Genomic DNA, 22224 nt, shown 5'->3' with positions numbered 1-22224 from the left:
GGACAGTGTGAAACAGATTGGTAAGCTCGAGGAAATACTTGTTAGGAAGGAAGATGTGTTGGGCATTTTGAAAAACTTGAGGATAGACAAGTCCCCCGGGCCTGACGGGATATATCCAAGGATTCTATGGGAAGCAAGAGATGAAATTGCAGAGCTGTTGGCAATGATCTTTTCGTCCTCACTGTCAACAGGGGTGGTACCAGGGGATTGGAGAGTGGCGAATGTCGTGCCCCTGTTCAAAAAAGGGACTAGGGATAACCCTGGGAATTACAGGCCAGTTAGTCTTACTTCAGTGGTAGGCAAAGTAATGGAAAGGGTACTGAAGGATAGGATTTCTCAGCATCTGGAAAGACACTGCTTGATTAGGGATAGTCAGCACGGATTTGTGAGGGGTAGGTCTTGCCTTACAAATCTTATTGAATTCTTTGAGGAGGTGACCAAGCATGTGGATGAAGGTAAAGCAGTGGATGTAGTGTACATGGATTTTAGTAAGGCATTTGATAAAGTTCCCCATGGTAGGCTTATGCAGAAAGTAAGGAGGCATGGGATAGTGGGAAATTTGGCCAGTTGGATAACGAACTGGCTAACCGATAGAAGTCAGAGAGTGGTGGTGGATGGCAAATATTCAGCCTGGATCCCAGTTACCAGTGGCGTACCGCAGGGATCAGTTCTGGGTCCTCTGCTGTTTGTGATTTTCATTAATGACTTGGATGAGGGATTTGAAGGGTGGGTCAGTAAATTTGCAGACGATACGAAGATTGGTGGAGTTGTGGATAGTAAGGAGGGCTGTTGTCGGCTGCAAAGAGACATAGATAGGATGCAGAGCTGGGCTGAGAAGTGGCAGATGGAGTCTAACCCTGAAAAGTGTGAGGTTGTCCATTTTGGAAGGACAAATATGAATGCGGAATACAGGGTTAACGGTAGAGTTCTTGGCAATGTGGAGGAGCAGAGAGATCTTGGGGTCTATGTTCATACATCTTTGAAAGTTGCCACTCAAGTAGAAAGAGCTGTGAAGAAGGCCTATGGTGTGCTCGCGTTCGTTAACAGAGGGATTGAATTTAAGAGCCGTGAGCTGATGATGCAGCTGTACAAATCTTTGGTAAGGCCACATTTGGAGTATTGTGTACAGTTTTGGTCGCCTCATTTTAGGAAGGATGTGGAAGCTTTGGAAAAGGTGCAAAGAAGATTTACCAGGATGTTGCCTGGAATGGAGAGTAGGTCTTACGAGGAAAGGTTGAGGGTGCTAGGCCTTTTCTCATTAGAACGGAGAAGGATGAGGGGCGACTTGATAGAGGTGTATAAGATGATCAGGGGAATAGATAGAGTAGACAGTCAGAGACTTTTTCCCCGGGTGGAACAAACCATTACAAGGGGACATAAATTTAAGGTGAAAGGTGGAAGACATAGGAGGGATATCAGAGGTAGATTCTTTACCCAGAGAGTAGTGGGGGCATGGAATGCACTGCCTGTGGAAGTAGTTGAGTCGGAAACATTAGGGACCTTCAAGCAGCTATTGGATAGGTACATGGATTACGGTAAAATGATATAGTGTAGATTTATTTGTTCTCAAGGGCAGCACGGTAGCATTGTGGATAGCACAATTGCTTCACAGCTCCAGGGTCCCAGGTTCGATTCCGGCTTGGGTCACTGTCTGTGCGGAGTCTGCACGTCCTCCCCGTGTCTGCGTGGGTTTCCTCCGGGTGCTCCGGTTTCCTCCCACAGTCCAAAGATGTGCGGGTTAGGTGAATTGGCCAATGATAAATTGCCCTTAATGTCCAAATTGCCCTTGGTGTTGGGTGGAGGTGTTGAGTTTGGGTAGGGTGCTCTTTCCAAGAGCCGGTGCAGACTCAAAGGGCCGAATGGCCTCCTTCTGCACTGTAAATTCAATGATAATCTATGATTAATCTAGGACAAAGGTTCGGCACAACACCGTGGGTCGAAGGGCCTGTTCTGTGCTGTATTTTCTATGTTCTATAACCCCCCCCCCTATCGTAACAAAAAAAAACGAGAAATCGCGCAGAGCAAGATATATACATGGCAAAATGATATATTTACACAGCTTTGTACACTGGCCCTCACCCGTACGTGCCAGTTTCCCCAACCCTTCATGTTATCTCTTGCTCATCCACCCTCCCAGGCAGTCCCCCCCCCCCCCCAGGACGTGTTGTCCCCCCCAAAGCTTGCTGCTGCTGCTGACCGACCTTCCTCTAACGCTCCGCGAGATAGTCTGGGAACGGTTGCCACCGCCTGTAGAACCCCTGCGCAGACCCTCTCAAGGCGAACTTAATCCTCTCCAACTTTATGAACCCAGCCATATCATTTATCCAGGCTGGGGGGCTTCGCCTCCTTCCACATTAGCAAGATCCTTCGCCAGGCTACTAGGGACGCAAAGGCCAGAATGCTGGCCTCTTTCGCCTCCTGCACTCCCGGCTCGTCCACTACTCCAAATATTGCTAGCCCCCAGCTTGGCTTGACCCAGACTTTCACCACCTGAGATATTGCTCCCGCCATTCTTCTCCAGAACCCCTCCAGTGCCGGGCATGACCAATACATATGGACATGGTTCGCCGGGCTCCCTGAGCACCTTTCACATCTGTCCTCTACCCCAAAGAACCTACTCAACCTCGCCCCCGTCAAGTGCGCTCTGTGGACCACCTTCAATTGTATCAGGCTGAGCCTGGCACACGAGGAGGAGGAATTAACCCTACCTAGGGCATCAGCCCACAGACCTTCCTCGATCTCCTCCCCCAGCTCCTCCTCCCATTTACCCTTCAACTCTTCTACCAGCGCTTCCCCTTCTTCTTTCAACTCCTGGTGTATTTCCGACACCTTGCCCTCCCCCACCCATACACCCGAGATCACCCTATCTTGAACTTCTTGTGCCGGGAGCAACGGGAATTCCCTCACCTGTCGCCTCACAAAAGCCCTCACCTGCATATATCTAAAGGCATTTCCCGGGGGTTGCAAAATCATTCCTTTTGTCATTTTATATCTCCTCCTCCTAGCCTCCATGCTATTACAGATCATCTTCCCGTTGTTCTTTCCTTCCCTCTCCCTCCTTTTCCCTGACTCTGCGTTTGCTTAAAATCTCATGCATCTCTAACTGCTCCCGAAATCTGATAATAGGTCATTGGCTTAAAACTCTGCTTTCCGCCCAAACACACTGCCTGACCTGCTCAGTGTTTTCCAGAATTTCTGTTTTAAGTTCCAATATCTGCAGTATTTTATGCTTTTGCACAGTTCTGTGACCGTTCCTTTTAATAGGAGGCAACTTGGGCAGGAAATCTCCCACGGCTCGAACTGGCGTGTGGATTCGTGGCCCGCTCTTTGCCACTTCACTGCGATGATCTTGGGATTGGGCCATTATTCAATCGCTATTATTTAGTCAGACATGGTGGACACACCACTTGGCTTATAATTATTTTCCCCACACCCCTCCTTCCCCTCCCATAATCTTAATGACAGTGTCATTGTGAGCTACTGGGACAAGACAACTTTGGTGTTTAAAACTTACCTGCAAGGAGCGGGGAGGTTTGGAGAGGGCATTGCATTAGGCAGCAAAAGACAAGGAGTCATGAAGGCACAGCAAAATAGGGGACAACTATGAAAAGGGGCAGTCAATGAAGCACTGAGGGTGTTGTACCTAAATGTGCGCAGGTTATACAAAACAAGGTAAATAAGTTTGGTGCGCACATTGAAATTGGCCGGTATCATGTTGTGGGCATCACAGAAAGGTGGCTGCAAAGGGACCAGGGCTGGGATCTAAATATCCAAGGTTATGTGTCCTATCGAAAGGACAGGCAGATGGGCAGAAGTGATATAGGGTCAGAAGATGTACAATCTGTGTGGGTAGAGTTGAGGAATCGCAAAGGAATAAAGGACTCCGATGAGATTTGTGTACAGGCCCCTTAGCAGTAGTCAGGATGTGGGGCAGAAAATAAATAAGGAGATAGAAAAGGCAGATAAGAAAGGCAATATTATAATAATCATGGGGGACTTCACTATGCAGGTAGACTGGGGAAAATCAGGTTGGTAGCAGATCCCAAGAAAAGGAATTTGTGGAATGTCTACGGGATGGTTTATTGGAGCAGCTTGTGGTAGAGCCCACTAGGGAATAGGCAATTCTGGATTTAGTGATGTGTAATGAGGCAGACCTTTTTTTTGATAAATTTAGAGTGCCCAATTAATTTTTTCCCATTAAGGGGCAATTTAGTGTGGCCAATCCACCTACCCTGCACATCTTTGGGTTGTGGGGGCGAAATCCACGCAAACACGGGGAGAATGTGCAAACTCCACACGGACAGTGACCCAGAGCCGGGATCGAACCTGGGACCTCGGCGCATTGAGGCTGCAGTGCTACCCACTGCGCCACCGTGCTGCCCATGAGTTGGCCAGAGTTGATTGGAAGGGGAGACTAGCAGGGAAGACAGTGGAGCAGCAATGGCAGGAATTTGGGGGGTTATTCGGGAGGCACAACAGAAATTCATCCCAAGGAGGAGGAAACATGCTAAGGGGAAGACGAGGCATCCATGGTTGACGAGGGAAGTTAAGGACAACATAAAAGAAAAAGCATACAAAGAGGATTAGAGGGAAGCCAGAGGACTGGGAAGCCTTTAAAAGCGAGCAGAGGACAACTAAAAAAGCAATAAGGGGGGAGAAGATGACATATGAGTGTAAGCTATAAAAGAAGATTGCAAGATTTTTGATGTATATAAGGTAAGAGAGGCAAGAACGGACTTTGGACCACTGGAAATGAGGCTGGAGAAGTAGTAACAGGGAACAGAGAAATAGGAGAGGAACTGAATAGGTACTTTGTATCAGTCTTCACGGTGAAAGACATCAGTGGAATACCAGAACTTCAAGAGAGTCGGGGGGCTGCTGTGAGTGTAGTGTCCATCAATAAAGAGAAGGTGCTGGGGAAACTGAAAGGTCTGAAGGTGGATAAATCATCCGGTTCGGCAGGGTTCTGAAGGAGATCGATTAGGAGATTGTGGGGGCATTGGTGGCCATCTTTCAAGAATCACTGGAGGCAGGAAGGGTTCCAGAGGATTGAAAAACGGCTAACGTAACGCTCCTGTTTAAGCAGGGAGGGAGGCAAAAGGTGGGAAATTATAGGCCGGTTAGTCTAACTTTGGTTGTTGGTAAGAATGGGCCTAATTTTGCTCCTACATCTTATGGTCCTATGTGTAAGAATCCAGAATCGGAGAAGTGCAGGGACCTGGGAGAGTTTTGAGTCTGGAGAAGGTTATGGACAAATGGAGGGACATGGTCATGGAGAGATTTGAAAGCAAGATATTGTAAACTTGGGAAGGGACAAGTTAGGCCTTTGCTTTCTTGAAATATTTGAGTTTTATAACAAAACCACGTTTTTTCCTCCCAAAACAGGTGCAGTGGATCCAGAGTTCAAGCCGCAGTAACCGGATTCATGTTCTGAGTGCAAGCACTGATGGGAAGATTCTGATTTGGCAGATGGATGGGCGAGGCAGGCTGGTGCTGCAGGATGGCTTTGCCCTGATCGTACAGCAGATGCCGCGCAATATCAAACTGCACAAGGTGAACAGCCTCTGTGACCGGAGTTGAGCTTGTTTAATGGGAGATTCAGACACTTGTGAAGCAGTTAAAAGTATCCCATTGATGTCTGAACTCCACAGTTACATAGAAACATGAAGCTTTAAGTATTTATAGCGCCTTACCTCAGCATCAGCTTGTGGTGTTATTAAGGCCATGGGCCCTTGCACCATCACGATGGAGGATGCCTGTTGTATCCCCCTGAGGGGCAGCACGGTAGCATTGTGGATAGCATAATTGCTTCACAGCTCCAGGGTCCCAGGTTCGATTCCCGGCTTGGGTCACTGTCTGTGCGGAGTCTGCACATTCTCCCCTTGTGTGCGTGGGTTCCAGGTGCTCCGGTTTCCTCCCACAGTCCAAAGATGTGCGGGTAAGGTGGATTGGTCATGCTAAATTGCCCATAGTGTCCAAAATTGCCCTTAGTGTTGGGTGGGGTTACTGGGTTATGGGGATTAGGTGGGGCTACTGGGTTATGGGGATAGGGTGGAGGTGTGGACCTTGGGTAGGGTGCTCTTTCCAAGAGCCGGTGCAGACTCGATGGGCCGAATAGCCTCCTTATGCACTGTAAATTCTATGTATCTATGTATAACTGATGAGATTTGAGACTGCAGCTGCCAGTGGGTGTTAGTGCTCACTTATCTCAGGTTTGGCATCCGTCATAGTTGGGTTGTAGAAAAGCTAGCAGCTGGTGACGTGTTGCCCACGATCGGGTCTGCTATGTTTCTAAGCTTTGGCCAAGTGGCAGTATCCTCACATTTTTTGGCTCTATGCTGTTCATGAAAATCTCTCAGTATTGGATATTGTAGCAAGTGTTTAAACCCACTTGGTCAGTTAGTTATTGATTCTCTTCTCAGTGGAGAGGGAGAATGCAAGTGGGGTCACATCAACCCCCAGATGATATAGATGGAGACTGAAGACCACCTCTCTGACTGATTAGGAAATTTGAACTAAGCTGGTGTGCAGCACTGTGTTGCATTAATTGGATTGGATTGGATTTGTTTATTGTCACGTGTACTGAGGTACAGTGAAAAGTATTTTTCTTTAATTAACTAGTCATCTTGCCTCATTAATGAGAACTGGAGGTGTAGATCTGTCACTGGGGAAGGGATGGGGATGGGTGGAGAGAGAGACGATACACTTTCAACCGCAGAAAACTCTACAAGCCAGAAATGAGTAAGATGGTTCTGACTGAGCAAGCAGTGGTGAACTTGGGCTGGTAACGCTGAGGTTAAATTGGGCAGAGGTTAAATTCAAACCGTTCACTTCAACCTTGGCTCATAACTGGTAGCTAAGCTCACCAAACAAAAACAAACCTCGGTGAAGACATGAGTCAAACAAGGCTGCGTCATCGCATCAGCCCTCGTCCCCATGTTCCTCTCACAAGTTACCCACAGGCATGGGGATAATTAACAGAACAGGTGGGAAACTGTTCAATCTACACTGCTTTAAATCCAGTGACACCTGTGTGTGCAACATAGAAAAAAAATAGGAAACCATTCGGCCCTTCAAGCCCGCTCCGCCATTCATTCTGATCATGGCTGATCATCCAACTCAATAGCCTAATCCCGCTTTCCCCCATATCCTTTGATCCCTTTTGTCCTAAGTGCTATATCTAACTGCTTCTTGAAAACATACAATGTTTGGACTGAACTACTTCTGTGCTAACGAATTCCACAGGCCGATCACTCTCTGGGTGGTGAGCCTGTGGAATTCAATCTCTCCTCGTACGTCAGTCCTGCCATCCCAGGAATCAGTCTGTCTGTCTGTCTGTGTGTGTGTGTGTCAGGTCATTGGTGATTTCTTCTCTGAAGCATATGAGAAAACAGACCTTTCACTAAACACCTGGAAAACTAAGGTCCTGTTCCAACCATGTCCCCACAGTAAAACACCTCCCCCACTGCCCCACCCCCGCCCCTCCTCCTCAATGGTTAGATCCTGGAAAATGTTGGACTTTTTTCCTCAATGAGTAGATATAGTAGACAAAATTTGTCTTGCCTGCAGCGTTCCAGCTTAGTCTTTGGTCAACTGAGGTAGAGAGTATCTGAGGACCTGGCTTACTGGTCAGCAATGACCGCTGACCCCTGGGTTCCAATATACTTTGGAGACTTGGACAACATACTGCAGGCACCTCAGAAATGGAGTTAGACCACCCGTGGTGCCTTATCAAGATCCTCTAAACCTGGGGAAAGGAAAGGTCGTCCGGTGTCTCTCACAAGCCGATGTGTCTAACATCAAGATGCTAGTCACTGAAAACTAGCCCTGTTGGGCAGGACATGTCGTTTGAATGTCTGACGCTTGACCTCTGAAGCAGCTGCTCTGGTTGAACCTTGGTCGCATAGGGAACTCTCAGGAAGACCGCAGAAATGCTTTAGGGATGTCCTCAAAAGACCCCTGAAGAGGTCAAACATCTCTGCTGGCTTATGGGAGTCTTTGGTCTGCGACCAATCAAAGTGGAGAAGGTTAATTAGGGAAATAGATAGTTTCTCAATATCTATCCTATTTCCACTGGTTAGGTGGCATGATCTAATAAGGGCCAAGTCTTTAAGGAGTGATGGGTGGTTGACGCTATATATATATATTGTTAATTTTAAACTTGAGAATGATCGATTTTTGTTATTGGAGTTGGGCCGCAGATTAGTTGAAAAATGAAATGAAAATCGATTTGTCACAAGTAGGCTTCAAATGAAGTTACTGTGAAAAGTCCCTAGTCGCCACATTCCGGCACCTGTTTGGAGAGGCTGGTACAGGAATTGAACCGTGCTGCTGGCCTGCCTTGGTCTGCTTTAATAGCCAGCTCTTTAGCCCTGTGCTAAACCAGCCCCTAGTTGTGATCACATTGATTGGTTGGGGAGCAGGCTTGAGGTGCTTAAATAGCCACCCTAGTTCCCATGTCCCTATATCTTGTATGCACTGGAGCCTGTCGGTTGCACATGGCATCCTTTTCTGTTCCATCCTTTTTATGCTTAAATCATCCACAGGCTCGTGAGGACACCCTGTTTGGCGTGACCTCTCTCTCTTTCTCTCACCTGGACAAGACTGTGTTTATTGCTGGCGTGGAAGGCGGCTATGTGTTAAAGTGTTCAACAGAAGTTCTGACACATGCAACACTCGGCTCTGGCTCTGTTCCATTGAAGGCTCCAGCTCAGTTCACCTTCTCTCCGCACCGTGGTCCTGTCCATGCTGTTGACTGCTCACCATTCCACAGGTCAGTACCTGGTGAAGGGCAGGAAAAGGGTTAGGGTGGTGGTTTTGGAGGAGGAAATAGGAAGTTCCCCTTTAGGCGATCAAAACTGGTCCAGATCACAGAGACCCAGAGTACCTACTTTTTTAAGGTGATCTCTACCCCAGCCAGAAACCGATTTCAGCTCTCCCTAGAAGGAATTTAACAAAACAGCATCCACCATCTCAACGGCAGTCAGAGATCAACTCTTTCTTGGGATGGCACAATGTGGGAATCGCCTCATCACATTTAACTTGGATCTGGCTTTATATAACTCAAAGTTGTGATCCTTGGTCCTCCCTAAACTATTCAGACAGTAGTATAATTTTGTTCTTGTGAATTCACTCTCCAGAGTACAGTCTTTGTAGAAATTAGGGTGGGAGAACTCCAGTACAGTACTGAGGAATTGCTGTTCTGTTTGTGCTGTCCTTGTTCCTCTTGGGTGGATGTAAAAGACCAACCAAGATTAGTTTGAAGAGCTGGGAGTTCTTCCTGGTGTCGTGGGCCTGTATTTTTCCCTCAGCCAATGTTAAAAACAGATTTTCTGGTCATTATCCCATTGTTGTTTGTGGAACCTTGCTGTGTGCAAATTGGCTTTCTACATTAATCAATGATTGCACTTCCAAAAATACTTCATTGGCTGTCAAGAGCTTTGGGGCATCTAAGTTGTGAAAGGTGGGGTAGAAATGCAAGTCAACTGGGTCAAATCCTGCTCCTCTTGCAGCAGGATCGGAAAGCTATGAACAAGCACATGTATTGTCTACTACATAAATTGTCAATGTAACCCCCACAGGAACCTCTTCCTCACTGCTGGCACCGATGGGCATGTCCACCTTTATTCCATGTTGCAAGCTGAGCCAGTTCTTTCTCTTCAGTTATCTCAAAGTTACCTCTTCAGCGTTTGCTGGTCTTCCGTCCGACCTCTAGTCTTTGCTGCAGCTACGGGAGAGGGTAAGATATGTTATTGAGTCAAACGTGGAAGTGCTGGGTTTGGAATCAGCGGGCGAATTCCGGGCGTTGAACTCTCCATATTAAGGAGTTTCCAGGTGTGTAACATCTGTCCCAGTGCCACATGATCATGGAGAGCTGGACTGGTGCTATATAAGTGCATGTCTTTCTTTTGCACCAAGTCCTGTTTGCCCATTAGCCTTTGTGCTCACTGACCTACATTAGCTCCTGATCTGGCAATTTCTCTGGCGCTGATGGGCGTCTTTAGCTGTCTTGACTCTAAATTCTGGGATTCCACCGTAAACTTCTCCACCTCACTCGCTTTCCTTGGAGACACTTATTAAAATCTAACTTGCGAATCAGGCTTTTGATCACCTGTCCTTGTGGTCTGTTATCAAATTATGTCTGATGACTCGCCTGTGGGACATGTTAATACTAAATTGGTGCTTATTTATCAGTTTGAGAGAGGGAATGGAAAAGAAGTAGACAACAGCAGCAACCCGGGGGGGGGGGGGGGAAGGAATCGAATGGACTCTCAGAGATGTTATTGTATATGTATAATATGTATAGGTAGTTGTTATAGGTCATTGTATATTTGATTGTATTTTTGGAGAGTATTTATTTTGGACAAGGCAGTTGCCATTCAGTTTTGTTTTTGTTTATATATTATTTATTTATTTGTTTAAAACTGGCCACTGTTATTTATATTACTTTATTGTTGTGTAAAAGAAACACTATGTACTGTTATGTTTGGCCAAAAATCTTGAATAAAATATATTTAGAATTTTTTTTAAAAATCAGTTTGAGATATAGTCCCATAGACCTGTTAAGTCTGGGCTATCAGTGGCAATTTACATTGTCTGGTTTGAAGTACTCTGAATAATTAGGGATGAAACTTTTGTCTTTGAAATTTCTTTCCAATTAATTAGCAGTTGAAATGGTTAATGGATACTTATTTTTTAAAAAATGACATTAAAACACAAAATAGAGAAAAAAAGAATTTACATACATCAACCATAAAAAATAAAACCCCTTACAATACCTAAATCCCCCCCCCCCCCCGGCGTAACAACAACCGGTGACCAATTCCCTTAAATGAACAAGAAATGGCTGCCATCTGCAATAGAACCCCTCGATTGCTCCCCTCACAGTGTACTTAGTTCAGAATGTGGCGACTAGGGGCTTCTCACAGTAACTTCATTTGAAGCCTACTTGTGACAATAAGTGATTGTTATTATGTTCCAAGCGACTAGTTTGATTGGGGGTTTCTCATCCCCCTCCCTCAACTATGCCATTTCCACCGTGAGGAATTGTCCCATCCTTACTCCAGATTCCTAGACCCAGAGCCCATCCAAGATGGCCACCAATCCCACCCATAAAGTGAAACAAGAAAAAACCCTGGTCACTGTCAGCACTCCAACCCCCCCCCCCCCCAAACTTAAAAAACCTGCAGATTACCTACCAAAAAACAATACTTTGTCTTAGTCATCACCCTACCCCCATCAAACTAACCCACTAGGCTCATCGCAACCTTTCCAAACAGGTCCAAGCGGCTGCAGCGCCCCCCGCCCCAGCTCACTCCCGTTTACTAGCTCAGACCTAACTGCTAGTGAGATAGCCCCCCGGGGCCAGGGTCCACACCTAACAAGCAAAGAAAAAGAGAAGCTCCCCTGCCCACCTCCATTACAAAGGAATGACCAAAGCCCTTGCAATTCTCACCATCCCACCATGGGCCATGTATTATCCATTCTGCTGCCTCAACCATTACCCCTGACTACATTTGCATCCCCATCCCTCCCCATAACTCTCAACCTCGCCAGGTACAACACTCCAAAACACACCCCATTCTTATATAGCACCGGCTTTGTCTTATTAAAACACCGCTAGCTTTGCCCCGACGTCCTGGTCCTCGGGCCTACGTTGTTCTCCTCCACAAGCACCATCTCAGCTTCCAATGAGGCAATTTAGTCGCTAGGCCGTGGCAAGATCCCTCCACGCCCTTCAGCACCTCTCCATGTTCTTTCACGACCTCCAACTTCTACCATATTGGGCCAAGTGCCCGAATAGACTTTGAGGGTCTCCATCATCTCCTTTCCTTTCAACGTGTTTCTCAAATGTTTTTTTGAATTTGTGTGCCATTACCCCGGTCAGCGTTTTCACTGTGAAAGGAGCGGCCACACACGCCAGGGTAGTCTCCGCCATCCTATCTCCCAGTGAACTTCTCTGGCTCTATAGGACTACACTCGTACCCTTTTTAACTTTCAACGACCAGATCCGCATACAATTAGATGGGTCAGGTTTGTCCACCAAATTCCCCCAGGAACTGGGCAAAAAAGACCAAAACATTAAGCTCCCTAGCAGGAGCTACCTTCTACCTGCCTCTACCGGAAGTTTATGGAACATTTAATTTGTTTGGGAATTTTTTTTACTGTTGAAGATTGAAAATAACTTTCCTTTTATTCCTCCAGGAACTGTGTTGATCTTTGACCTTGGGCAGAGCTCGCTTTGCCCTGCAGTTTCTATTGAGCAGAATGCAAAGAAGAAACCAGTTTACTGTCTGGCATTTAACCCCAAACAACCTGAGCTTCTTGCAGCTGGTAATGCAGAAGGAAGTGTGAAAATCTGGCAGCTGAGTGCTGAACTGACAAAGCAAGGACCAAGGGAAGTGACGGTCCTCGAGCAGCTTGCTAACGAAGTAGCAGATTGACCAATCAGGAGGTTGGCTGGTGAATTTCTTAACTGTGGCTGGAGGATGTACATAAAAACATTAATATTTCGTTGAAAGTTGAATACTAGCATTTGTAAATGTTTTTATTTGGGTAAGAATATTTAAATATTACCTAATGTGGTAGTTACTACCACAAGGAGCAGCCAAGGCAAATTGTGAAGACATTTAAGGGCAAACTAGATAAGCATATGATGGAGAAAGGAATAAAGGGTTATGTGGATGGGAGGATGCTTGATTGGAGCATAAATGCAGGCATGGACTTGGTGGGCTCATCTCTGCACCAGCTTCAGGAGTGACCCTCCAGGTACCTCTTTAATTGGACTTCCCAGCTGCAGGTCCACCTACCTCTTAATCAGGCCAGGAATGTGGATGGAAACCTGTGACCTTTGGTCTCCTGATAGTTCAGGATTATATTTCTTCGCAGCTATATCCAGTGAGAAGAGGGATGTGGGCACTTTGTAGGTGGATTTGCAAACCACCGTGTTCAGACCAGAGATATAGTCTGGACCTCTGACAATCTAGTTTGTCAAGGACATCCTCCGAAAACCAATGTGTTGAACAGTAATTCCTGACCTCCCGACCCCAAAGACAGATTTGTTCCAGACTCCCTCATCTGTACGCTCAATGGCAGAATTCATAATCTTAACATTAAACCATGTTACTGCTGGAAATGTAGGTGTGTGTGTGTGTTCTTTTCAGGGTTCAGCACTGGGGTCAGACAAATGTGCTTTTCTCTTTAAAAATATTTTAAATTGTCAAATAAACATAAATTGAAGTATTTGAACAAGTAATTGTGGAAATTTGGATTTGTTGGTTTTACTGCAAAACACATGGTATCCCTGTGTTGGTATTTGTGATGGGATAGAAGGCAGCAAAAGAAAATGTAGATCTGAGAAATACAGAAATTCACAAACTTTCTTCTGGGTAGGCAAATGTCTGGCAGCATTTATTTTGTCAAATGTTCATTTTCCTTTCAGATGCTTTAGAAGTTGAATGTGGATGCAACAAATGTAACCAGTTGCTAATGAGGAAGCCCCTGCTGGTTGAACAATGCCTGTTAGTTTTTCTCCGAATGTAACCACAATCAAATGCAACCATTATGATCAAAGGAACACTTTGCAGATCCTCCCTTGGTACACACTTTGCAGAAAGTGCAGTAGTCCAGCAGATTGCTTTTAGTCTGTTAAGAGACCAGTGCGGTGTGGCCTAAAGACCCCAGCAGCAGCCTGTCCTTGTGTCTCACAGTCCACAGAATGCTGCTTTACAGGAATCATACACACACGTGGTAGCTCTGGTAGCTTTTTGATTCCAATTGGTTACACCCACCCCTCCTGCTGTTTGCCTCAATACCCTTCAAAGTATTTATCCAATTTCTTTTTGAAAGTTATAGAATTTGCTTCCACCACCCTTTCAGACGGTGCAAGGTTGTTTTGCTGACTGCTCTAACTTAAGCAATAAAATAAAATCCAACAGTTTGGCCACGTGGGGGAGGTGAGATATAGGGAAAGATAGAGAGGCACTCAGCAGTTTCTGGGTTTTCCCAGCCTTTCTCGACTATACAACACAGTCCAATTTCAATCAGTAGTGTTTATTGAGTACACCGCATTAACGATTATTGTAGTAAAAAAAATTCCAAGCAGCACAAAAAGCAAGTCAATTTACCGGAGTCTGACAGAACAAGTTATAGTTGCACAAAGATTAGACATAGACATGCAGAGCTAATATTAGCAGATAATTCTTAGATTGAGCTTCTAGTTCACGAAAAGCGATCGTGTGAATTCCACATAGTCGAAGGCTGAAGGAATCTCTCTGCCTTTGCCATCTGTGTACGGCTTCATGTGTGAGAGGCAGTAATCGGCTTGTTCCCTCGACAGGTTCTAGAGACAAGGCAGAAGAATTTTAATATGTTGAGAGTTCAACCTCATGTACATTGAGTAGTTAGTTTTATCAAATCATTAGATGATCATAAACTATTCCTGTCAGCCCCTTGTGCACACCACAGTCAACTGTCAGTGTAAAGGTAGCATTAGGAGTGGACCCATTCCAGAGTCGCATGTAAACAGTTGCTGCGTTACCTGATAGAGTTCTTCACGTGTGACAAATGCTTTTCCTTCTGAGCTAAGGGCACGGAAAGCACTCTCAATCTCCTCACTAGACTTAACGTTCTCTGTTTCTCTGCTGATCATGAAGGCCATGTATTCCTGTAGTGATACATATCCATCTCTGCAATCCAAATGAAGCAAATGTGAACATGTAAAACAAAATTACCTCAATTTTTTTTTTGTAACTACTATGGGTTGAGTGAAAGTGAAGACACTATTTTTGGATAGCTAAATCTGAATAATAACACCGTAAGACAGATCTATAATCTTATGGTATTTTTGTTTCCTTCAATTATCTGAATAAAGGCATAAAAACACAGTTGTATACAAGCTTTTAAAGGTGCAGACCTCTTTCTCACGCCTCAGCTACAATACCATTATTTGGCGTTGTCTACTGTGGGTGCATCATCAGATCAGATGCAAAGGAAACTAATTATTTTCCTTCTCAAACTGGGGCAGATCAAAGCTGGGAATGTCTGTGTCTGTATGGCTCAGATTATCACAGGACAAATAGTCAAGGCCAAGCTGAATATCTCCTTTTACCAGGATTTATTTCATAGCAGATTGCTCTCACCGGTTGGGATCAACAGCATCCAGAATAGCTTCAAATTCAGGGTCTGGTTCTCCTTCCTCTACCATTGGCAAGTCATAACCCAAGGAGCGCAAGCACGATTTGAATTCCTGATGGTTCAAACGTCCTGATTTGTCTTTGTCAAAGTGCCTTGGAGGAAGAATGAAGTTAAATATCATACTGTGACAGCAGAGTGATAATGTACTACACAAATTACTTCATCAAATAAATTCACTCACTTGAACATCATGCTGAATTCTTTAAGAGCTTCTTCTGTTACGCCAGTTGTGTTTCTATAAAATTTAAAGGAATGGATATTTTCATAAATATACAGATTTTACAAATCCATGTTCTTGTTACGAGTGCGAATGGGAAAGTAGTGCAGTGTGCAAATGTGAGCTTGGAGCAGTGTTGGGTACAAATGTATGCCCGTGATTTCCAAAACTGGGAGAAACGGACCTTCATGTACAGACTCGCGCTCTGCTGTGTTTATACTGGGAACATGAATATGTAAAATCAACCCTCAATTATGCAGATTGCATGAAAACAATAAGTTACCATAACACACCAATTAGGAAATGAGTTAGTGTATTCCCCAGGTCTAGTTAGCTTCCAGCCTGAATGAGAGTCTGAGGGCAATCTAACTCTTGGACGTTTCCTCCTCACCCAATGGATCTCCAACATGTGGAGCCACTTTCATTGCAAAATGGAACAACTTAAATGGGTATACTCGATTGTAATTGTGTTTAATTAACTTGCACATAGACTTCCAAAGACTGATAAAATGCCACGTAACAGGCTTGTGAGCAATGTGGATAGTAGCAGCATGGATATGAAATTAGATGAGTGACAGGAAACAGGGTAGTGGTGAACACTTGTTTTTTTTGGACTAGAGTTCTGCTAATGACCTGCACTTTAATAAAGGGCACAATTTCAAAATTGGACAATGACACAAAACTTGGAAGTGTTCTGAACTATGAGGAACAGTGCAAGAGGGCATAGGCTGGTGGAATGGATGGACAAGTGGCAAATTAAATTGAATGCAGAGAAGTGTGAAGTGATTCATTCTGGTAGGAAGAACAGGGAGAGGCAATATAAAACTAAAGGGTACAATTCTAAAGTGGGTGCAGGAGCAGGGGGACGGGGTGGGTGAAATATGTTAGTGTAAATCATTGAAGGTGGCAGGGCAGTTTGAGAAAGTCCAGAATCCCATGTTTTATTAATAAGGGCACGGAGACATTCTAAACCTCCATAAAAAACACTAGGTCGGCCTCAAGTGGGAGTACTGGTGTCCAGTTCTAGAATGACAATTTTAGGAAGATGTGAAGTCATTCAAGAGGGTGTGGAAAAGATTAGTGAATGGTTCCAGTGAAGAATTTAGTTACATTAATGGATGGGAGAAGCTGGGGCTTGTCTTCTTAGAGAAAGTTGAGAGATTAGATTGAGGGATCTGGGACAGATTAGATGGGAAGAATTTGTTCCCATTAGCAGAACGATGGAGAGCTGGGGTGAAGAAGCAGTGAGGTGAGGAAAGACTGTTTTATGCAGTGACTGATTAGGATTTGAAATGGGTGGAGACAGATTCAATCATTGCTTTGAAACAAGAAAATAATTATCTGAAAAGAAAACCTTGGAGGGCTAAGGGGGAAATGGCCAGGAGACTGGGTGAATTGCTCTTGCACAAACCCAACACGGGGTGAATGGCTTCATTCTATGCTGTAACCATTCTATGACCACTCTATAGAAACATAAACCCTAAATGAAAGGAGCAGGAGACCAGAGGGTGTCGAACTTGTGGCTACCTGGTTTTGTTAACTGAGCACTAAATTATATAGGTTCATGTTGTGCAGAGATGTGCAGCCATTAGTGAATACCTGGCCTGTATCTGTTGCTCCAGGTTATGTTGCATTCTCATTCCCAGTTGATCCAGCTGGTCCCATTGCTGTGCCAATCCCACAGTGCTGTGCTCTGTGTATTTGTTGTCCAAGATCAAGGCTTCCTCCATAGCTGCCCCAAGGTCCTCAATCTTTTTCAGTTGACTCCTCATTGCCCGAATCTCCTGGTGTTTTCTCTGTGAACGAGCACATATTAGTCAGAATGTGGGTGCTTCCTCACAAGGAACCTACCCTAACATCTTAAGTTTGGTTCTATCACCCACTCTGCTCGTCAATGGTTCCCCCTTCCAACCAGCCAGATGTACAAGAATCATGCATGGTTGACATTCCAAATCGAAAGGATGAAAAGGTATTCAAATTGTTAATAAAAGACTACACCAAATAGGGCAGCACGGTGGCACAGTGGTTAGCATTGCTGCCTACGGCGCTGAGGACCTGGGTTCGAATCCCGGCCCTGGGTCACTGTCCGTGTGGAGTTTGCGCATTCTCCCTGTGTCTGCGTGGGTTTCACCCCCACAACCCAAAGATGTGCAAGTTAGGTGGATTGGACACGCTAAATTGCCCCTTAATTGGGAAAAATAATTGGGTACTCTAAATTTATATATTTTTTTTTAATTAAAAAAAAATTACACCAAATGCTTTCTCCAATTTCATTCCTGAATCAAAGGTCTGATATAGGGATCAAACGGCTCCATTCATTTTTTTCTGAAACTAGTGTTTCAGCTGCTTTCTGTACAAGTGAATGAATCACCAACTTTTCTCCATGTTAGAATCAAACTTGATGGTTCGGTTTAAATTAAAACACTTTACATAATCAAAGCTTTGATGAGTCAGTGCTGGTTTAAACAATGTTCAGAGATAAAGCTGTGAAGATGATCCGCTAACATTACAGCACAGGAGGAGGATTTTCCCCCTGCTCCAGTGGAACAACCCATTCTAATCCCATTTCCTTGTCCCTATCCATGGATAATCCTCCTAGTCAAATATTTCTCATAATTCAAATATTTTAATAACTGCTGGAAAATTTTATAACTTTCCCTCTCATCCTTTTAGTGATAATCTGCCATCTGTTATTGATTCATCAACCAACTTTATTATTTGTCCTTTCAAAATTTTACATTTTGAGAACTTCAATTTGGAAAGACTACGTTCCACCTGATCAAAGCTCTGTAACCCCTCCCCCCCAAACAATAATGAAAATTGAAAGCTTTGTTCTAATAAGCAAGAATGAAGAACTACCTTGGTTGCCTCAAGCTGCGATTCAAGTGTTCCCGATTCCTCCACCATGCAAGACCTGGTAATCAGTTTAAATACAATTAGAAAATAATCAAATAGAACAATACACACTATTCAGGTGCGTGTTTTTTTAATGTGAGTTTTTAAAAAAGAAAAATCCGTGTGACGGTTCCATGCTCATCAAAAGAGTGAATTACAGGCAGGTGACAGATTGGTTACCCAGTTAAAAATCAGAGATGCTTGCCAAAAAAAAAAGGATTATTAACAGAATTAAGCAAACTAGGATTAGGTACAAGTTCCCCCTTGTGACATAAAAGGATAATTACTATGCCTATGACCTATCCTGCATTTAAAAATAGATGCAGGTTATCTCTAATAACTGACTAATCACCATCCTGTCACTCAGATGGTAAGTTCAAGATTCAGGACTGTCAGCCCCGGAGACCCCCAAGAGTCCATTCCACCAAGGTGCCAGTTTGTGGAGACCAGTCCTGAACAACGCTCACCCGAGGTCTTCGAGGCAAAGGGGACAGATCCCAACCTCTCGGGGAACCGCACATGAAAGCGAGATTAGCTGATTCACTTCAATATGCAGATTTGTTGAAAAGTAACCCCGCCCACAATGGGAGGGATTTACATTGCAAAGTCTCGCGAGATCACACTAGATCCCACGAGGTGTTATGAACGGGTAGATCCTGGGAACGGGGTCTCCCGGCTTCTATCGGTGAGCTGCCTTTCGGGTGTAGAGTGGCAGTTTGATCGCCCCCAATATCTTGTAATCTGGGGCAAGGATTGTTTGCAGCTTCTCTAAATGAAGAAGACATTGTGTACGGTGAAAATGAAACTCTGGAAAAGGGAATTCTAAAATTATAGAAAATAAGACATGGCAAGGGGCACAATAGGTCTGATGCAAGGCAGTCTTTGCACACAAGAAGATACAGTTGTGTTTCTCCTTCCAAGCACCCCTCCCCCCTCCCACAACAGCAAATACTTTATCTCAGTCTTTCAGAGCATTCAAATGTTTAGAGTTAATCTCACATTTATTCAATAATCAGAGGTATAATCAATGATCATCTTATACTACCAACCTTAGGAGAAAGGATCCTCAGTGCTAAACAGGCCAAATCCAGTTACATAGGATCCAACACGGTCAGGCTCTTTAATTAAAAATACCTACGATAGAGACAAAATCTCCACACCTCCTCCATTTTACCCAGTTCCTAAATCAGCCATGCTCTAATAAATGAGCAATAAAGGACAGTTGATAATTAGAACAATGTGTAGTCCCTAATAACTGGAGCAACAGAACATTACCTTGTGTCTCTAAAACATAGAAAATGCATGAATCATAAGGGGAGAGAAACTAAGCTGGATATGATCCATTTATAAAATGTTTGTGAACACAATAATAATGTTGATCTGCATGTGTGAAATCTGGAATTAATTGTGACTTTCTACACAGCTGTGACTCTGATTCAGTGATTTAAACAGAGTTAAATAATGTGTATTATCCTGGCTACAAGGCTATCGCAAATCGATTCAGAATCAACAGTTCTGTAAAAATAAATGCTGAAATAATGTTGCATAACAGTCTAATTATATATGGAAGCAGTTCACGGAGTGATCAAATAAAATGGTGTATATCCCACTTTGCTGAATTTACACAGTATTATTTTAACAAGAGAATCTCTATTCTAGGTGACTAAAGTTCTGTTCTAATTATAAGATTATGTTTTGGGACTGTAACCTATACCTATGAAATGCATTTTTTTGGTTGTACTAAAAATACGGTGAGTACTATTTCTAGAACCAAGATATTGTTGATATTGTCTTTGTTACGGTAAATACCTTAAATGTTACAGTAAATGTCTTAAAGTATGTAATGCTGTTGTCACCTTTTCAGCTATTAACTGGAAGTTTGAACTTCCTTTTGCATAGTATTGATTTCGATGGAGATTTTAACAGTTCAGAAAAGATTTAATTACAGCACGATAAGATTATTGATTTAATTCATGGTTTTAGGTGCTAATTGAATGCATGGCTAAAGAGTGAAATTATTAAAACTGTCTTGACTGAAAATACAGTCATTGTTTCAGATAATGAATTAACTATTGTCTTGACTGTGGGAATTTAGACATTATTTCAGTGAATGTTTCAGTGCTAGCCACCGTGCTGCCCTAGAATGTATCAACTAATTAGTTACAGCAACATCTACGGCCAGCACTGGTGTGAGAAACCTATTTTCATGAGACTGTGCATGTAGACGCTGAGCTAACTTTGATGGACACCAGTCAACCTTAATTGCCAATGTTTGATTAATAAAACATCTTCTAAGTAACAGACATTCATTTGGACAAGCCAGGTCTCAGCTTGTCAGAATTAGAAACCCATGAGAAAGTGGGGGATTAGACCAGAGTTAAGGGGCGGGATTCTCCGACCCCCCGCCGGGTCGGAGAATCGCCGGGGGGCGGCGTGAATCCCGCCGGCCACCGGATTCTCCAGCACTGGAGATTCGGCGGGGGGCGGGAATCGCGCCGGTCAGCGGGACCCCCCCCCCCGGCGATTCTCCGGTCCGCGATGGGCCGAAGTCCCGCTGCTGTAATGCCGGTCCCACCGGCGTGAATTAAACCACCTCCCTTACCGGCGGCGCAGGCGGGCTCTGGGGGGTGCCCCCACGGTGGCCTGGCCTGTGATCGGGGTCCACCGATCCGCGGGCGGGCCTGTGCCGTGGGGGCACTCTTTCCCCTCCGCGTCGTCCATCAGCCCCCACGATGGCCGACGCGGAGGTGACGTCAGCAGCCACTGAAGATCCCGCGCATGCGCAGACTTCCGCCGGCCGCCGGATTCTCCGGCACTGGAGATTCGGCGGGGACGGGAATCGCGCCGGTCAGCGGGACCCCCCCGGCGATTCTCCGGTCCGCGATGGGCCTAAGTCCCGCTGCTGTAATGCCGGTCCCGCCGGCGTGAATTAAACCACCTCCCTTACCGGCGGGACCAGGCGGCGCAGGCGGGCTCTGGGGGGTGCCCCCACGGTGGCCTGGCCTGCGTCCATCAGCCCCCACGATGGCCGACGCGGAGGTGACGTCAGCAGCCACTGAAGATCCCGCACATGCGCAGACTTCCGCCGGCCGGCACTCCCTTCGGCCCCGGCTGGCGTGGCGCCATAGGCCTTTCCCGCCAGCACGCCAACCACTCCGACGCGGGCCTAGCCTCTAAAGGTGAGGGCTTGGCCCCTAAAGGATCCTCACATTTGGGGCAGCCCGACGCCGGAGTGGTTCCCGCCACTCCACCCCGCCGGGACCTCTCTCTTTCTCTTTCCTCCCCCCCCCCCCCCCCCCCCCCCCCCCCCCCGGGTAGGGGGGAATCCCGCCCATGAATTCCCTTAAAAGCAGGGCCTAGTGGTCGAGGTATTGTTCCTGATTTTCTGCCTTCCGAAATTCTTGAATCATCTATCTGTTTGCTTTAAAGTGATTTTGTTATGCTTTTTTGCCATGTATTTGATCCGTTTATGTATTGTTTAATATTTTGTTTCTAAGTTTTGATTCAGTTCTCATGCGATTGTATTAAAATGAATAATTAGCAATAAAGTTGTATTTTAGACACCTTCAATCAACCGGACGATCATCTCTCATTGGAAGATAAAACAAGAGTTCCAACACAGCATTAAAATTAAAACTAAGGCTGAATATAAACCCGTCCTCTGAATGCAAAGCTAGATTGCTAACTTCTTCACTGATGATGTCATGCTATTTGTTGAAAACCAATGTGAACCAGCCACAAGGTAATCAACGACGATGCAACGTGAATGTAACCAATGTGGGCCAAACATCATATCCATCCAGAATGGATGCACCATCTCTCAAAAATAGAATATCTCAGTGCAGTCATCATTCACGACCAAATGGTTTGGTCAAATGGTTGTCCACAAGGCTCTGTGTCTCTTACGTGCTCTGTTC

At 45.0% G+C, this 22224-nt stretch overlaps 2 protein-coding genes across 7 annotated transcripts in view; one reads left to right on the top strand and one right to left on the bottom strand.

Annotated features, from left to right (window-relative positions):
* dync2i2 (dynein 2 intermediate chain 2) overlaps window positions 1-13251 on the top strand; it is a 67859-nt gene extending 54608 nt beyond the window's left edge. Inside the window, exons 5-8 of the mRNA XM_072488834.1 lie at window positions 5386-5553; window positions 8547-8773; window positions 9582-9739; window positions 12205-13251. Coding sequence (XP_072344935.1) covers window positions 5386-5553; window positions 8547-8773; window positions 9582-9739; window positions 12205-12443 — 792 coding nt within the window. The 3' untranslated portion in view covers window positions 12444-13251. The remainder of the gene's footprint in view (window positions 1-5385; window positions 5554-8546; window positions 8774-9581; window positions 9740-12204) is intronic.
* A 785-nt stretch (window positions 13252-14036) lies between these two features.
* Window positions 14037-22224, bottom strand: part of sptan1 (spectrin alpha, non-erythrocytic 1) — a 138656-nt gene continuing 130468 nt past the window's right edge. For all 6 annotated transcript variants that reach the window (XM_072488829.1, XM_072488827.1, XM_072488828.1 and 3 more), the window contains 6 exons: window positions 18272-18326; window positions 17012-17208; window positions 15377-15430; window positions 15141-15287; window positions 14540-14687; window positions 14037-14341 (listed from right to left, as the gene is read on the bottom strand). In XM_072488829.1, coding sequence (XP_072344930.1) covers window positions 14216-14341; window positions 14540-14687; window positions 15141-15287; window positions 15377-15430; window positions 17012-17208; window positions 18272-18326 — 727 coding nt within the window. In that variant the 3' untranslated portion in view covers window positions 14037-14215. The remainder of the gene's footprint in view (window positions 14342-14539; window positions 14688-15140; window positions 15288-15376; window positions 15431-17011; window positions 17209-18271; window positions 18327-22224) is intronic.

This window comes from Scyliorhinus torazame, chromosome 22 (assembly GCF_047496885.1).
Source record: "Scyliorhinus torazame isolate Kashiwa2021f chromosome 22, sScyTor2.1, whole genome shotgun sequence".
NCBI lineage: Eukaryota > Metazoa > Chordata > Chondrichthyes > Carcharhiniformes > Scyliorhinidae > Scyliorhinus > Scyliorhinus torazame.
The sequence above is the reverse complement of the archived record's forward strand: the minus strand, read 5'-3'. Positions and strand labels throughout refer to the sequence as shown.